The following is an 18,694-nucleotide window of genomic DNA, read 5'->3' as shown; positions in this document are numbered from 1 at the left end:
TAGTTGAGAAGCCAGAACTTGGTGCTCGGTTGCTCGGTGCTCGGTTGAGTGACAAGTTTTTTGGTAAAGCTGCTCTGCACCTAACCAATTATTAACCGCATGTGTCCCCCAGATGCTTCCTTCTGTTTCCGCATCCTGTTTCCCGTTTCCCGTTTCCTCTTTCCCGTTTCTGCCTTAACCCTCTCTGGCTGTCATATATTTCCTCTCTCTCTCTCTCTCTTTTTGGACAGCAGCCTGTCGTATGGGCAGGTGTTTGTATTTGTCCCAAGGCTTAAAAATTGTTGTATGTTTTGTGCTTTTTAGTTTATATTTTTGTTGGTCAAATATTTTGCTGCGGTTTTAACCCACTCCTCCCCCCCGCCCCACTCAAACTAAGTCGAGGGTTTTCCGGTAGAGATTTGATGTGGGTTTTACCCTCGAAAACGGCTCTTTTTTGGCAAGCATTTTCCAGCCTGAAAAAGCTTTGATGTTTTAAACTATTTTAAAGGTCAGACGATTAAGGTTTTCAGTCAAGTTTTCAACACTTAAAGTAAGCAGTGTTGGAAAAGGAAAATCAATCAATCTTTTTTGTAGGGAATTTCCAGGCATATTTCAAGGCTGAAAAAGCTTTGATGTTTGAAGCTATTTTAAAGTGCAGACGATTCAGATTTTTAGTCATGTTTTCAACACTTAAACCGAGCAGTGTTGGAAAAGGAAAATCTATCAATCTTTTTGGTAGTGATTTGACAGGCATATTTCAAGGCTGAAAAAGCTTTGATGTTTGATGATTTCAGTCACGTTTTCAACACTCAAACCAAGCAGTGTTGGAAAATCTAGCCATGGCCTTGCCAGGCTAACAAAAACAGCCTATGATTTGCTAGTTTTTCTTTAATTCCTAATTAGATTTCCTTGTAATTTGATCAATCAATCAATCACGTGAAGTAATATCAAATAAACCCAATTAAAATTGGGGAATTAGCCAGCGGGAAGCATAAAAATAATTGAAATGCTAACAGAGAATCCATCTTCTCTGCGTGTTCTCACACTCTCTCTCTCCCTCTCCCTCTCCCTCTCTCTCTCTCTCTCTCTCTCTCTCTCTGTACGTGCGTGTGTGCCTGTGTCTGTGCGTGTGTGTTTTTACTAATTAAACCTTCATTAGGACGCTCGTTGGCTTTGTTGCAAGTAAACAAAAACCTATAAAGAGAGTTCTTTCCGGGGGGGTTTGAGGTAGAGTCAAAGGGAAATCTAAGCCCAAGGTATATGCCAGAGAAGGTGGAGCTTTAGTGATAGAAAACTAGGGAAATCAACACACTAAAGAGCAAGCCTGTACATCACAGACTGAAATGCATATGTCGACCGATTCAGCTGCCTTTTCATTGCCCAACCCTTAAGACAATATACCCTTTGAAAATGGCATTCTTTTGGTTTGATGAGGGGAAAGGGAAATCTGTGCGTAAGTGATGTGTGAGTGTGTGTGAAGCTCCAATTAATTTGGCTTATGCATGTCACACCCACACACACACATACTTAGCATCCAACATGGCGATTCAATTAATGCGCAAAAATTGTTTATACGTCAATAGACCGGAAATGGGGCAAACAAAAAGGAAAAAGCGGTGGGACGGGGGGATGCGGTGGTAAGGAAAACAAAACAACGAAGCATTTTTAATGAGCAGCAAAGTACAGTGCAGAAGGAGAGAGTCTGAGTGAATGGGGGTATCAGAAATGTGGTATTGGCTCCCCTCTGTGTGACACATGCGCCAAAGCCGATTAAATCAATTAAAATGAGAAAATGCCGCCAGCTATGGGGACGACAGCGACAACGAGGACAGCGACAGCATTTTGTAGCGCCACTGAACGCATTCTCTGGCCATTATCCCGTTTTGTTGACCCCCCACCCGCCCACTGGCCAGAGCAGGCCAGACCAGGCCATGCCTCGAGCCTCAGGCTACCTCGATTTAATGCCGCTAATTTGTGCCACGAAAGACCACAATTTCCTGCATGAGAAGAGTGCTCTCAGCGCTCCACCTACCCCATCTCCCTCTTTATGTCTCTGTTTAAATCTCTTAGCGTTCAAAACACGTGTTTGGACTTATGTGCGAATGAAGTTTTCTTTTTGGCAAATATCCCCTATTTTTTTTTCGTGGAAAAAGTAGTTTGGTGGCATCCGAGGAGGTCCTGCAAAAGGCTAGTACTGTGGATAATTTATGACTGGAAAGACCTACAGCGAAACCTTAAGGGATACTTCATTATTCCAATTCCCGTATCGAATTGGAAACGAATAAGGAATGGAGGTCGTGGTGGGGGAAGAGTGGAGGTTATTTATTGAAGAATGATATTGATTGGAATCTACAATAAGGTATGACTTCTGTGCTACGAAAAGGTTAAGGAATTAAATTAAAGAATTATCGATTAAGTTTACTTGAGTTTAGTTATCGATAAGTAATGGAGCAAAATTTAATCTTCGAAATGAGTAAATTGAGAGTACAACCTTCGAGTAACCCTTCGAATGCGGGAGAATATTAATGAAAAGGCGTTTAAAGTCGATTACTGATAGGTTTTCGATACCACACATAATCTCGATAGTTGCAGTGATGCATTTCAAACAGTTATCGATAGAGTATTGAAAAATGGCTGTACGTTTTCGTCGTTTTGGTGCATCGGAATGATTGTTATCGATTAAAGAATTGTATCGATAAATTTATCAACAAAAATTATGAATTTTTGCTCAAAGTTATCATTTTCATATTGATGCCCATCGATTAATAGACTTGTATGTCGATAAATTGATACTTATCGATTATTTATCGATACCATATTGCATAATGGTTTTGATTTTTTGATGACTCCCAAATTTGATCCCTTTTCCTCCACTTGGAGTCCCTCATCCTTCACGATTTCGTTACCAAAATCCATTCCAGGGTATCCTGCAGGCCTCTCATCTGCCTCCTAAGCACACACTCCCTATTCACGGGGTTTATTAATGGCATATAAAAAGCGCCAGCATTTTCGGTGTGTGGTGTTTGGTGAGTGGCAAGAGGCGGCCAAGACCATTAGCTTTGGCCAAAAAAAAGGCTTTTGGGCCGACAAATGCAGCCGTAAGCTGCTCTTATGTATGTGTTACACACACACTAACACGCATACGAACACATTTCCAGCTATAACTGTACGTGTGTGTGTGTTGCCTTTCCGACGCGCTTTTGTTGGCTCATTTTTCACATTTCCTCGGCAGCGGCTGATGCTGCTGCTTGTGTCCTTGCCAAGTCACGACACCGACACGGGGTGGATTCACACACACACACACACCAAGAAGAGAGCTTACAGGACACGTGTATGTGTATGTGGAACTGCATTTTACAGTTTTAAGCGCCAATTAAGTAAATGCCATGCCATGGCTTGCCCTCGTCCTGGACCTGACCTCAACGTATCCGTATGCCATGTGCGTGAGCGAAGAAGATAGATAGCTACCATACAGACAAAGAGAGAGAGAGAGAGAGAGCTAGGTAGCTAGGGGGCGTGGCTGGTAACGCCCTCTCTCTCGTTGGCCTGCAGCTGAATGGCTGCCGCGATAGTTTCCTTTCTTCGTGCGGGGCTTTTCCTTTTCCTTCACATAATTATGACAGCATTCATTGCCCACTGCTAGCCCCCATGACCTGAATGGGTTAATTTAAGGATTCTAAATTACTCTAGAGCGGCAGAGTCCTTAAAGAGATGAAAGGGCAAGCAGGACTGGTAGCTTAAGAGCCGCCAATTAAAGCAAATTTCATAACCCCAACGAGCATTCCATGAGATGAGTGCCGGGTCATTGAAGAGCTAATCAAATCAAAGGAAAAATGTGGGTCTACACGGTATTTGAGGGAAATGCAGCCACTGAAGAGGTTACATTTTTGAAGAAATCATATGTAATTTCATGGAAAAAGGTTGTGGGACTTAAATTGAGGGGAAATCGTAGGATATTTCAAGCCTTAAAGATGGTTTCTTAAAATATATCCCCTGAAGAGCTATATTCCTAGGGAAATCATGAAGAATTTCACTACAAAAACTTATTCCTGGTGGAAGTATTTATTCAATTCAGGGGAAATCATGGGATATTTCATGGCCAAAAGGTTTTTTCCTGGCATATATTCCTTCAATTGGAAGGAAATAATGATAGCCAAAAGACATTCCAGCAGGAAATCATGCGGTATTTTATAATTAAGTATCGAGTGTCATGCAGCAGCGCCCATCGGTCGAATCATGGCGTTGACGTTACAACAAAAAGGTTTTCCGATAGAATATAGCCATTAAACGATCTAAGATTTGGGGAAAATCATACTTCATTGGAAAATATCCATTGATAACAAATCCTTTGATAAATGTATGGAAATCATAGGATATTCTCTACATTTAAGATATTTTAAGGACAGATTTACATTCCAGAATGTAAATTTAAGGCAAATCCTATATAATTTCCCACCCAAAAGGTATTCCAGGCCCAAAAGCCACCAAAGAAAAATTTAATCAAATTTGGAATTTCCAGCCCGTACGCAGCACACGATTCGATTAAGCCACTCGTTGAGACACTTAGCCCCACAAATAATTTCCCCTATATAAATTCATAAGAAAATTATGCGCATCATCACACAGACACACACAGAGACAGTGCGTATGATAAATATATGCACACGCAAAAAGAAATCAAACCCGTCGAAAGGCGGCACAAGATGTCTGAATGAATTTGAAATCAAATTTCTTTCGTTTTAGAAAAAACCCAAAAATACCTAAGGGGCATTATTTTTGGTGCTTTGATTGTTCTTTCTTTATTTATACTCGTATAGAATGGTGATTGAGGGATTGAGCAGACAGGAGGCAATGTAAATAAAATGAAAATGCGTTTATAAGACGCCTCATAAATATATTAGAGGCACATAATAAACACATCACCAGGCAATGTCCCAGTCCCAGGACTTCCCTTGAAGGGAAGTGACGAATGTTTCACACAGTTCTTTGGCGGGGGAGGGACAGAAAGCTGTCAAGTGGTGCTCACAAGGGGCGTTCAGGCATTACTGACAGCCCAGGACGCAGGACGTTCAGGACCCAGGAGGCATTGAGTGAAAACAAAAATGACAACAAATTTAAACAGGGCCCTTCACGCATTCCGGGGTGCTTATCCATCCACATGGATTGTAGCATTTTACATATTTTAGTCCACGGCCCTCTGCTGTGTTAACATCCGTGTAAATCCTTTATGACCGAAGCTCTGAGCCCTCCAAAGGAGGCAGAGACACATACAGGATCCAGGCAGGAGGAAAAGGCAGGTATGTGGCAGGGAAACTGAAATTTTGATTTGCTTATATCGGTTTTCTTTAAGGGAAAACATCGCCCCTTATTTATTCGATTATGTTTATTCCTTGTTATATCATTTGGGAAATGTTCCATAATAATGGAAAACACTTGCGAGAGCATACAGCGAGGAAGGTAATCAATGTTGATGATGGCTTACTTCTGGGAGGGGCTTATGAGAGAACATTAAAAATTATATATTCCGGAATACATGCGATATATTTTGTAGCTCTTGCCGAACCGCACTGTACAAATAAAAGATTTCTTTTTGGCAAAGAAAAACTTAGTTTTTGTTTAGTTTTGGAAAGTTTCTGGTAAATGTTTGACAAACTTTCTTTAATGCTTAGAGAAGCACACAAAATCAGGGAAGTATTTTCAGTGAATGGACTATAGGGATACCCATTTGCTAGGAGTCCAGAGTGGAGTATTTAATGGGAATCATGAACATATAAATATTTCTACAAATACTTGAAGTTTTCATCTACATTAATTAAAAGGGCTATCCCTGAACACCCTCCAATAACCATCGATTAAAGTGCTGGAGCCACCGATAGAAATGCCGACTATCGTTACTCTGGCACACCATGTCCTTGGCCACTAACCATCTCTAGAGTTACGAGCCATAAAGAACAAAAATCCCAGGGGTCTTCGGCTGGGAGTTCTCGCATTCGCCATGAGGCTCTTCGCAGAAGGGCGTTCGAATGTATGCGTTTAGGCCCGATATCACACACAATATGATCCCACAATATATGTCTTCACTGCTTGAGACACTTAGAATTTCCTGTTTTCTTTTGATGTTCCAGCTTATTCGAATGTATGTGTTTTCTTAATTAAATATCAAATCACACAAATATTCAAGTCTGCTTTTAAGCTCCCATATATACCCTTTGAGCCTTCGGGTACTAAAGGGTATACATTTATATGACAAAACGAAAACTTTGGCCATCAAATGCAGAGACTCTGAAAATCAAAAATGCATAAAGCCAAGGGGCACCAGAGACAGAATCAAAGCCAAGCGAAACTAAACAGAAAGAGACGGCAGGAGCTAAGAGCTGCAAAAGGCAGTAGAGCTTAAGAGAAAGAGAGATGGCTTTGGAGAGGATGGAACTGGAATATGAGCTTCAATTTATCCGCATGCAATATTAACTTGGCTGCACTTGGCTTTGACTTATCTACGGGAGTTTACGCTGCACTGAGCAAATAGACAGGACCCTCCCCACACACACACTGTATATAGGGGAATGTGTATAATCAGGTAACAAACCAGGTTAGCAAGCGGTTGGCTCTTCCTATCGGGCTTTCTGCTGCTGGCCAAGTCTCTGGCAATCAATGTGGTTGTGGCTCGTTTAAGCCCCAGCAAAAAAAAGAGCAAGCAGTCGATGCCACAGCCAAACGGAAAACACAAAAGTCAGTGGAGTTAAATGTTCTATGCCACACGGCCACACGGGCACACGGCTACTGGTGCTATCTGTGGCTGCCACTGGATGCTCTGGCTCTGCTGTTGACCATATTATTAGACACCCACCCCACATATGCAGAGCAGGACCAGGACCCAGCTCCACCTCTCTTTCGGCCAGTTCTCTGTGTCAGCTTTAATTTACTTCGGCAAACGAGGGGACAAAGTCGGTGCCGGAGCCGGTTCAGGAGGATTTCACGCTTATAATCCTTTTTTGTCTGGCAGTGGTACTGTACTCCTTCTTCGCCTTCTCCTTCTCCTCCTCTGCCGCCTTAAGTTTATGACTTGTGGGGGCTTTTCCTTTTGGGGTTTTCCAGTCAGCATTTTGTTCTGTTCTCCACCTTTTCCTTTTTTTGTTTGCACCTTCATTGTTTCTGTTTGCGTGCACATTCTATTTTTTATGTCCTTTGCTTTTGTATTTTGTATTCAAAGCATCTTTTTCAGCTCGTTATGTGCTCGCTCTCCTCAAGGACCTACTCCGACTCCTACTACTCCTCCTGCTGTCATCATTTTTATTGTTTCTCTGCCCAGAAAAGTGTCAAAATGTGTCTGCCTAAATCAACTTGTAGGAAATTTGTTAGAATATATGCAAATATAATAAATTGAATTGAAAATAGAAACATTTAGGGTAAGCCGAGTCGCTTTTAGAGTTTTAATCCTGCATTTTTAGGGGTTCCTGGTCATGTAGTCCTGCCTCTGTTTGGTCCGACTCCTCTTCCAGCATCTTTTCTGCCTTTGGGTGCCTCCTTTGTCATTGTTTTTTATTGTCAACAGCAGGTGAGAGACACCGTTCATGCCTCGTGTCTCGGGTTAGTTTCTTCATTTGGCTGGCCCTCTCAGGGACCCCCTTTTCATTCTCATTCCCCGGGTCTCTGTAGTGTGTGTCAGGCTGTTAAGCTGCTATAACAATTGTCCCTCTACTGCTCTGCCTCTGTCATATATAGTTGTACGTTTCCATCCAGAAAACCCTCTACATGATCTCTCTCTCCATATTGCTACTCTCCTGTCCTGTCCTGTCTGTCCTGCTCCACCTTTGAGCTGCTGTTGCTGCCGCTTCTGTGCCTCTTCCCTTGCTGCCGCTGTGTCCCTCCGTGACTCTTGTGCCGCTTCCCTTTCTGCCATTATTTTCTGTGAGCTTTGCACGTACACGTCGTGCCACCTTTGTGGCTGTTGGCTGCTGGCTTCTGGCTGCTGGCTGCTGGCGAAGGCTGTTGTTGGCCATTGTTGTTGCTGGTGTTCTCCATCATGGCTACGACTACGACTACGGGCTATTAACCCAAATCCCCCGAGTGGCAGTTGTTATGCCTCTGCCCCGCCAATGGGACTCTGACTTTAGCGGAAAGTTCAACGTTCAGTCATAAATAAAAAAAAAATAAAAAAGAGGCAAGGAAAATATACATATTTTTCACGCCCCATATTAATCATACGCCTCGAGGCTCGCATTTCAATTGGCCCAAAAAGTGTGATATTTTTGCCTTAAATGATTTTCTCTTTTTAATAAATTACACTTTAATTAATTAATTTAAAAACAGTTTGCAACAGCAAATGCCGCAAATTTATGTTTGGCAATTCATTAAAAAAAAGAGAAAAAAAATATTCCAAATGAAATGTTGAACATTTAATGCATATGTAAATGGAAATGGAAATGCTGCGGTAAAAACATATTTTAATTAAGAAAATTGTTCTGCGGACGGCTGTGGAAAGTAATATTCCAAAGGGTCAAGCGAATATTTTATGCGAGGGCGTTGCGCAGTGAAATTTGGGGTGAAAGTTCAAGGACGGGCGGCAACAAAAAATTGAAGGAAAATATGTATTTTCTGGGCCTGTGAAATGCAAGTGAAAGTTGAGCCACAGAAATGATTCTGTGCGGGCATGAAATATGTGTAAAAATTGTATCTTGTTGAACACCAAATAAATGTTGGAAAAATCAGAAAATATTTCTGCAATCAAAAAAAAAAAACAAGTTCTTTGTATAATATTTCTGGCAAAGGAATTTTCCTTCTTTCTGCAATTGAAATAAAAGGAAAACCTCAAGAAACAAAGTGAAAAACTAAAAATATTTTCCTGCTTCTTTCTGAAAGAATGAACTACATCAAAACTATTCATAAAATATTCAATATTTTTAAAGGACCATTTCTGAGTCAAAGTCCCCCAGTCAAAGGTGCACATCTTTTTGACAGAAATAAACCACCAAAATGTCCTGCCACATGCCTCGTCGCACCAGCAGCCTTCAAGCCTGGCCAAACAATGCAAATTCCCAGCGATTTAGATGTGCAAATATGTAAATTTTATAAAGAGAAAGCCACGCGGCGAGATCTCTGTTCTGCAGACCTCGAACGTTCTGTTTGCCAACGAAATTTGTTCGCCACGTTAACGAATATTTAGCAGCAGGAGGAGGTGGCTGGGACGGTGGCAGCAGTGGCCCAGTTGGCAGCGTTCTGCAAACAAGAAATTTTTGCCGCAATACCAAAAAAAAGAAAAGGAGTTGGAAGTAGGAAAGGTGCCATCACAGGCAGGGGCTGTGGATACTTTTAGAGACATTTAGATCTATAGTCATCTAGGCAGAGATTCAGTGAAAAAGCAAGAGGGTAAGGGGTCCTCTATAAAGGGTTGCTGCTGGGATCCGCTTAAAGAATCAACAACTCTTGGTTTTTCATCTCTTCCCAAACATCTCATCAAGGCCTAAGCTCATGGCATACTCTCAAAGAAAAATAACTTGAATATTCAGCAAAAATCAACAAGAAACTGAGACAAAAAACTGCAACAAAAACTCAAACTAAAAAAACACAAAAAAAAAATCAAATCCAACGAGTCCTGAACTGGAAGTGACATTTGCATTGAGGATTTCAAATGTCTAAAATTTTGTTTGCAACAAAATATATATCTTTCGCTCCCTCTGCGGCTGTCGTTTGGCTTTTCCTTCAGTTTTTCCTCGTATTTTCTTTGCCTTTTTTGTTTTTGTTGCATAGCAAACGAGCAGCAAAAGGGACGCTCATTAAAATTCATAAAGAAAAAGAAAACCACCCGAAAGGAATTTTCGCGAGTCAAAATAAAAAACAGAAACAAAATATATAGAATGCAAATTGAAATACAGAAAAATGTTTTCTGTGGCAGTCGCGCTATAATTGCACCATCCTTCACATCGAGGATAATAAAATTCCTCTGAAAGCAAAGACTTTTGCCAAAAAATATAATTGAGAAATTCCAAAGGCAACATTTCTTTCAGTGTGAGAGGATTTACAATGTATGTACGTATCCTCCACATATGCGAGCGAGTCGTAATGCTCTGCAAATTAGGATTTAATGAATGTTATCCCGGCCACGAGGACGACGACTTTTGGCCTAAAGTCTCAGCCAAAAAAGAGCACTTAAAAATGTGCACAGGGCATAAAGTGAAATTCAATTGTGAGCCCCAACAAATATTGAAATATCTTCCAGCAGAGCCGGGTGTGACTCGGTAAAGGATAGATAGGATATATTTATGCAAATATTCGAGTATGTAAATTACTTACACACAAAAATTGTGTCAGCAAAATGTTTTAGGGGATAGAAATGTTTGTACTCGAAATGATGGGGATATTTTTTCGTTATGTTACGGTTATTTAATTGTACAGAGACATAAATGTGGCTTAAAATATATTTTCTCAGTGTATTATGATCTGTTTGCTGCCTTCTTTGCGATTTACCGTTTGAAATAGTCCAATGCCTATCCCATTGCTGTGCATGTTTGTTCTTGTCCGCTGCCTGTGCCATTGCTGTTAGCGACAGGGAGAGAGAGCGTAGGCAGAGCAACAGCACGCTTAGAGAGGATCAATAGCGACAAGAACAAGAGAGCGCGCGTTGAGCGGCAGTGTGGTGTGTGGGGTTAGAAAGAGAAAGAGCGGCATGGTTATTGCGTCGTAGACAATCCTTTGGTATGCTGAGAGCGAGAGAGTTATTATGGAATGGTTTGCTCTGCTCAGAGAGTAGTTGGAAGTGTGGAAAATGGCAATGGAAACAGATAAAACAATCGAAAGAAAAACCCGACATATAAAATGTGGAAAAAATGAATCAGAAAGCTAAGTTTTAAGAGTTAATCCCATATGTTCTTTCTATTAAATTGGTTTGTAAATCAAATAAAAATATTAAAGCCATTATCAATTGATGATCTGTACAGCAATTACAGTAAAACTTGTGTATTCTGTTCTTCTAAAGGAAAAATCTTCAATGCCACAACTTATTCAGGATTTTTTCCCCAAGGATAGTGCCTATCCTACTATGGGGGGTATTTCTTCTTCCAATATTAAGTTTTTCCACCAATTTATCTCAAATTATAGCTGTTCATAATCTGAATACTCGTATGAAAACTTTTCCTGAACGAACAGCAACAGCGGCAGCATTTAACCGCATAAACTTTCTTCCAAAAGAGAGTGAGAAAACACAGCCCCAAGAAACCCAGACAAATATCAACTGCAATCCCACCCCCCTCCCCAACCGCTGCTCCTGGTTTTGGGGGGTTGTACTTTGTAAATATGCATGCGATATGCTTAATTATTTATTACGACTAATTTGAAAAGTCCCCAAAAAGTAGAGAGAGGAGAGAGAGCTTTCATCGCTCGTCATCGTGTATAAAGTTTGAAGTTGATGTTTACGAGGTTTTCCTCCCCGAAAACCCCACAAAAACTGTTTAAATGCTGAGCCAGAAGTACACACACATCCCAGCAGAAGGAAAGGAAAGGACTGGCACATGGTTGGATCGCTATCCCTGCAGACATCACATATGAGCGTCCGTTTACACAGGTCAAAACACCAACATACCCAGACGGAGGTCTCGGGAACTGGGAGGGGGGGTCTTTGAATCGGAGGAATCAGCAGAGCCACACAGTACACGGCAAAGTTTAAGTAGTTTAAAAAGTGTCCTCCTCGTCGTCTGGTGGCTGGTGGCCTGGTGGCTGGCTGGGTGATGATGAGCTCTTTGCCAGGCAACGAGTAGTCATCCCCTTAAGCCTCTGAGCACACAAAACTCGTTTAAGTTTTAATAAACAAATTAAACTTACTTGTGCTGTCTGTGCTGTTTTTTATTTTGGCGCCAGTGGTACGCAATACGAGTAGACTTTTGGGGAAATATCAGCAGGGGAGCGAGCGACTGCCAAAAGGTTAGGAAGGGCTCCAAAAGGCGTGTGAAAAGTACCAAGCTCTATACTGAAATCAAGGCAACGCGTAAAAGGTGGATCCTTATTAAAAGGTGGGATATAACTCTGACTATCCATCATGTGGTATCTAATCTATAGTTTGGAGACACTTTTTGTTGATAAACTTAAGATTACTAAAGAAAATGTATATTTTTTCTTTACATCTTGCAAGATAAGCACATGATAGCTATTGTTACCCATGAATTCTTTCAACGATGCCAGAGCCATGGAAAAAGAATGAGAGGTCAGGGGAGAATTGGTCTCGTTCCTCATGACTTGCTCACATGCACATTTTCGTTATCTGTTTGGATTCATTCGTCTGTTCTTTCTCCTGCTCATTGGTTATGGCTTTAGGCAAAATGTATCTCAAAGATGAACAACTATCATCAGAGTGGAATATTTCGATCGATCTTCCATTCATTAAGTAATTTTTTAAGCTTCGAAATAGAGTGGAGACATGAAAAGTTCAATCATCTACTAACTACTTGTATCTTCTTGAAGCTATCAAAGTCTGCAACTAAACTCATTCGAGGCTAATAGACACCTCCTGAGACTTCTTGATGCAAGCATTGAGTCAAAAATTTAGTGTTTAGAGACAGACAATAGGGAGTGCAGAAGCACCTCTCGGTGGATGGTCAAGAGTCACGTAGTGGCAGCATCAAAATGCCACATTAAGTAGCATGCAAACGGATGGCAGGAGACCCCAGAATGGAAGTCAAAGGCAGGACAATAACAGATATTGAAAGCTGCTGCCAGGACACACACACAAAGAGTGAGACAGGGAGACAGGGAGACAGGGAAGACAAGGAGCAGAAATATAGCTGGACACTTTACCCCTGGGGGCACACAGCAAAGAGCCCGAAATGCAACTAGTTATAGAGAAGCCACTCATTCAGTCAGTCATCCGGTCATTGAGCCATTCAGGGACTCTCCTTCTCCGCCTTCGAGCATATCCTGGGCATTGAGCCAAATAAAAAACGACTACAACAAAACAAAGCAAAACCCGAAAACATTTCAATTTTCCTGACGAGCTGCTGCCATGGCCAGGCCACCCTTCCATCCTCCCTCTCGAGCAAATACTCGTAATAAAAAATCAACTTTTGGTCAAGTGAGCAAATTGGCTAAATGAAAACGATGTAATGAACCAGAGTGCATGAGGGCCAAAAGGAAGAGAGAGAGAGAGCGAGAGAGAGAGCCACTCGATGCAGGGCCAATAGCGAGGGAGCAGTCTCTAAGCGGAAGTTGGTTTATTGAGATGTGATTTGGTTGCACAATGACGGAGGAATGAAGGATGAAGGAAAGGTACAGGAAATGGTACAGTGGCAGTGGAAGCAACATTTGATGGCCGCTCGTCCTTCCAAAACAGAGACCAAGTACAATGAAAGTTTAACCATTTCTTGGGCGAAGGCTGCTTCTGTTTAAATGCTACCCCAAAGAATTTCCACATTAATTTCCTTTGCCATTTTCCCGAAAAACTCCCATCTGCAGCTTACTGAAAATATATGGTAAATCCCCGACAGCTGTAGCTTCGCTTCTAATTAATGTCAGTCCTGTCCATCTTTCTGCCTCCCTGACAGTGTGGGGGCGGGGCATTCTAACGCCTTTTCCATGTCATAATAATTTCTGGCTCTCTCTTTCTGCGAAACGACGTCCAACAACAAAAACTTTAATTAGTTATGCAAAAGCCGAGGAAAATGCAGCAGCTTTCGGAGAGAAAACAAAGAAACGAAAGCCCGGAAAAATAATGTAGAACAGCGGGAAATTTTAAAACGGAAACTAAAATAAAATAAAAAAACGCAAACAGGAAAAACACACACACGAAAATAGAATTTGTAAAAGGGAATTAAACACATGTTCCGCACTGCTCTCCTCTCCACTCCGCGCCAAACTTTCATTTGCAGGAAATGTTTTCTAAAAAAAAGGAGGGTAAAGAGGGAGGAGAAAATTCCCAGATTAGAGGGGGAAAAGAAAGAGAAAGAACTCTTTTTTTTGTGCAAAAAAACTCCCACTTTTGTGGTGGACAAAAAAAAACCACTGGTAAAAAAAGAGATGGGGGGAAACGAATTTCAAATTAATTGTGCGCAAAATTGTAATTTCATGCGGGTAATTAATAAATTATATCCAGCATATGCAAATCCCAAGGATCCCCAGGATATACCACCCCACTACCCCCCGCGTGTGTGTTTGTTTCCAATAACACGCGAAAACAAATTAACGCGAATTTAATGTGCCATGAATATGGTATAACCCCTGGAATCCCTCCAGGCGGGGGTGGGTGGAGAGAAATATTATTATGCCATTTAATTGACACAAAACAATGCAGTGGCCCAGAGGGTCAGTGGACACAGGCCAGAGGGCGTGGCTTTGCATTTGAAAGGTCATTTTCAAAAGGATGATTGAATTTTTAATTTAAGTATTGACACAGGATTTAAAAATAGAAGAAATGTAGGTTTTTTAGAAGCTTTAATTATTTTTTTAATTTTAATAATTATATATTAATAAATTCCATTTTTGTGGTATTTAAATCTGGCGGGAAACCAAACTACAAACGGACCTGATCGATACCCATCTATCGATAAGTAATCTGAGTGTCATTAGGGAAACATTAACAAAAAACAACTCGCTGTTGTCTATAAAATACTTTAATAATTGTAAGCAGCATTGTGAGCACGTTTTAAACCATTCCAGTAAACTAAAATATTAATAAACATTGGGTGATTGAAATTCCTACAAATATAGAATATCCCTAACATAACCATCGATAGAAATGCTGGGCAATCGATAGCGATAGTTCTCTAAACCTTCCTCTAGGCCATCTCTACCATGTCATTTCGCTTGACATTTCCTTTTTAATTGAAATCGAAAAATGACTCCCTCCGAAAAAAAGCAAGAAAACATGAATGCCGATGTGGACATGGATGCCGAAGTGGACATGGATGCCGAAGTGGACATGGATGTCGAGGTAGACATGGATGCCGAAGTGGACATGGATGCCGATATGGAGTTTCTGGATAGCGCCATCGATTTAGTATTTGATGCGGATCTCACTGTGGAACCGCAAGTACGAAAGCAGCTTTTGGAGCTGGTCTACGGTAAGTGGTTGCCCCACAAGAACGACTAATGCCCCAATGATTATGTTGCAGCCAGGACCCATCGACTGCTGATGCAAGCCCACGAAAATAGAAACGATAGGCACAGCGACGACATTACGCTCGCCGACTGGGAAAAGGTGCCAAAGGTGCAGATGAAAAAGAGGAGCAAACTACTGAGCACAGACGAGAAAAACGACATCATGGCAAATCAGAAATCCGACATGCCCATGCCCAGTACCACTGGACCCTGCTCCGGGCTGATGTTGCCGCCCTGGCGACACTGCAAAATGGGTCCCACGGCCATCCTGAAGGCAATGCAGGCACCACAGAAGATTGCTACTGCTGCAAGGTCCAATGGTGCAAGCTGCCAGGGCTATTTCCCGGTCAAGGGCGTTCCACGTTTCCCTGCTGCAAAGGCACTACCAATGGGTGCCTTTAACTTCCGCTAGGAATCGAACCGCCCATCAGACGAGAAAGGATCCTATTTCTTAGACTTACAGCAACAGAAACATTATGAATCAATCAAATGGGATTACATTTCATCTTTGTTTAATGGAAATAAACAGAAATTACATTTGAACTATCGTTTAAATCATTTTTCACCACAAATTTTCACTTATTCAATCCCACAGTTATCCAATTTGAATTTCAACTAAATTTTCAACCAATTATGAAGGAAAACTTCATCGGAATATCCACCAAACGACCTCGATGAACCCCAAAATGAGAGGAAAAACACACACACACACACACACACACACACAGGCGTACGTGCATGAAAAAAAGAGTAGGGAAAACTTTTAACAAATTATCAACGCACAGTAGATGAAACTTTTTCCAGCAGGTGAAAAACTTTGTTCGTACAACAGCAACATTCTGTATAAATTCGTAGGGCATGCCACAACGCAGTGGCACACACACACGTGAGTGCAATTATGTAATACAAATAGGTAATGAAAGTTTTACAACACTTGACCAAGCCCATTCCCAACCCAACACTGTGTCTGTACGGAAAAAAAACTAGACAAATATTTTCAACAATTCTGCTACAGGGAAAAGGGCTTTTACTCGCTCCCCGAACCCAAACCCAAAAAAATAGAAATAAAATTAAGTTTCCCCCACAAAAAATAGTCCCCTGTTTTCCGCTCTCTGCAGCTGAGAGGTAATTAAATTTATTGAAATAAATTGTCCCTGGTGCTGATGCTGGCTCTGGTGCTGGTGCTGGGGCCCCGAAGAGCGACTTAACTTTTAATGAAATGAGTGCATAATGAAACCGAGTAAATAATGGTAGACGGGGCCAGCACACAGAGAGAAAGAGAGAGTAGAAAATACCGCGTGAAAAACTCCCAGGCCAAAAGAAAATGCAGGAAAAAATGCGCTAGTAGGAAAAAAAATAAAAGAGGATGCGAAATTTTTAATGCGTTATGATGGCGGGCAAACACTTCTAATGTACGATATGGGAGGGGTGGGGTCTGGGGGATCTGGGGGTCTAGGAACAACAGTTTTTTCGCTGGCACTCGCTGGCATCGCATTTGTTGCCATATTTAATGGCGTTGAAGCAAAAACAGAATGCAGAAAGCGTCAACTTTGTGGGAAAACAGGGTTTTCCGTCGAAGTTATAGATACTCTTAAAGATCTATAGATACTATGGGATATAGTGAAAGGATTTCGATCAAATTTGGTTGGGATATGGAAAAGGTCTTGAGTCTGTGGATTCTAGAGTTTTAGTGGAATATTTAAAGAAACAAAAAAGTTATAATGAAAAGACCTATATAGGTTTTTGATGAAAACATTATCCGATTTAGATGAAATTTGGAAGAATAACGGGGAAAAAGATCATTATAGTATCTCTAAACTTTAGTGAAACTTGGTGGAGTTATGTATAAGCATATGATATCTTCACTTTCGAGATTTCTTTGGATTATCTTTAGAAATAAGAAGGAAATAATGTTTTCCATAAAACAGATTTTAATGGAATTTAATGGAATAAAAGTGTTATAAAACGGTGTTATAATACTTAGAGTTTGCATGAATTACCTACCAATTTTCTTATAATTTAATCATTAATTTTCCTCTCCATGTTGCAAAAGTCTAATAAAAACATGGATACCCCCTTCCAGGGTACCTCAAAAAATGGCAAATGAAATAAAGAGTAAAAACTAGAAGCGGTAGAGGGAGAGGAGGGGGTAAATTGAAAAAATATGTTATTGTGGCAAGGCATTTGGTGTCAAGAGAGTGCCACACAAGAGTGCCAGTGGAGTGTGTGCGTGAGACTGGTTGAGTGCCAGGGAAATGGCTTGGAAAATATTTACCCAAGCATGCCACTATTTGTTGCACTCTAGGAATTAGAGAATACAAACAATAATCTAAGAAAATTTAAATGAGTAAAAGATGAGAGAAAAACAAACCTTAAACAGTCTTTTGCAAAAAATCTAATAAAAATAAATCAATGACAAAAATTGCCAGGCTTCCAAGCCACAGAAAACTTTTTCGACCACAGCACACACAGGACACAGGACTCCTTCTCTTTGAGGCAAAGTCAACAATAAACAGGAACCACAATAACGAGGACAACGCCAGGCCCCCAGACAGTAGTCCATAAAAAAGGAGGCACACACAAACATTAATAAAGTTGGTTAACTTGCAGTTAACTTTACCCGTGAGTGTGCTTAAGCATTATAAAGAACAACAACAGGAGGAGGGAGGGGGAGGGCAGGACTAACGACTAAATAACGAAACGGGGGGGGGGGGGGATCAGGCGCCAAAAAGTATGCAACACGCACCGGAGCAATAAACCATATTCAACCGCAGGACCGTATCCTGTGCTAAGGGGAACTTCCCCCCCCCCAAAACAAATTGCAAACTGATTTAAAATTAAGCAAAAATATATATAGCACCTGAAGGAGACGGAGGAGGAGGAGCCAAAGCAGGGAAAAACACACGTAACACAAATGAGCGTCATCAATCAAGTGAAAGGGCGAGCAGGGAAAGCAGCAAAGGAAACCTCACTCAAGGATAAAGGATAAGCAGGGCCAGGAAACCAGAAAACCAGGAAGTGTAAGTGGCGTGCTCCTGATTTTGCCCCCCCCAAAAAAGGCACAGCTGCCGCTGCAGCAGAACTTTCTTTAATAAGAACTTTTCAGCCTGGCCCTCTCCCTGTTTTCCCAACAAATCTGGCAATCAATTATGTTAATAAAAAAAAAAAACAATAAACAAATTACAGCAAGTGCTACTGCCTTTCTCCCTTTGATTTAATGGCAGGACCTACTTTTCTCTAAATTTCGCACCACCTCCCCAGCCCCCATTCTCTCCTAAGCGATAAAGTTGCGGCCTAAGTGGTGCCGCTTCAAGTCTTCTTCTGCGGCTTCTACAAAAACACACACAAATTCGAGAAGAGGAAAACTTTCTTTCAGTTTTGGAGAACGAGAGGCACAGTTTGTCAACAGAAGAGCAGCAGTCGTTCTCTCCATCAGGAAGAGGAGCCTCTTCTGCTCTCTGTCTATCTTTCAGGGGGGACGCCTCTTCTGCTCTCTGTCTATCTTTCAGGAAGGGCGGTCTCTCCAGCTCTCTGTCTATCTTTCAGGGAGATGCTGCTACTTTTTGCTCCATCAGGCAGGCTGCACCTCCTCCTCTCTCTCTCTCTCCCTCTCTCCCCATCCGGCAAGTGCCCCTTC

At 41.4% G+C, this 18,694-nt stretch overlaps 2 protein-coding genes across 25 annotated transcripts in view; one reads left to right on the top strand and one right to left on the bottom strand.

Annotated features, from left to right (window-relative positions):
* Dys (Dystrophin) overlaps nucleotides 1-18,694 on the bottom strand; it is a 177,817-nt gene that overhangs the window by 54,904 nt on the left and 104,219 nt on the right. The gene's annotated exons all lie outside the window — the stretch shown is intronic.
* LOC6897984 (mRNA 3'-end-processing protein RNA14) lies at nucleotides 14,647-15,615 on the top strand. 2 transcript variants are annotated; one of them, XM_015182907.2, is made up of 2 exons: nucleotides 14,647-14,989; nucleotides 15,072-15,219. In XM_015182907.2, exons 1-2 carry the CDS (start codon nucleotides 14,795-14,797, stop codon nucleotides 15,090-15,092), a joined length of 216 nt encoding a protein of 71 aa, XP_015038393.2. In that variant the 5' UTR covers nucleotides 14,647-14,794; the 3' UTR covers nucleotides 15,093-15,219. The 2 variants fall into 2 exon arrangements, with proteins under 2 accessions (XP_015038393.2, XP_002138083.3); XM_002138047.3 differs by having other exon boundaries at nucleotides 14,695-15,020; nucleotides 15,072-15,615.

The sequence above is a fragment of the Drosophila pseudoobscura genome, chromosome 2, assembly GCF_009870125.1.
Source record: "Drosophila pseudoobscura strain MV-25-SWS-2005 chromosome 2, UCI_Dpse_MV25, whole genome shotgun sequence".
NCBI lineage: Eukaryota > Metazoa > Arthropoda > Insecta > Diptera > Drosophilidae > Drosophila > Drosophila pseudoobscura.
Note: the sequence above shows the minus strand (reverse complement) of the source record. Positions and strands in the feature narration are given on the sequence as shown.

Excerpts from the sequence above, each read along its gene's own strand:
- LOC6897984 (XM_002138047.3), top strand. The coding sequence starts at position 14,795 with ATGACTCCCTCCGAAAAAAAGCAAGAAAACATGAATGCCGATGTGGAC. Across the intron at positions 15,021-15,071 it reads GCTTTTGGAGCTGGTCTACG|CCAGGACCCATCGACTGCTG; the intron begins GTAAGTGGTTGC and ends ATTATGTTGCAG.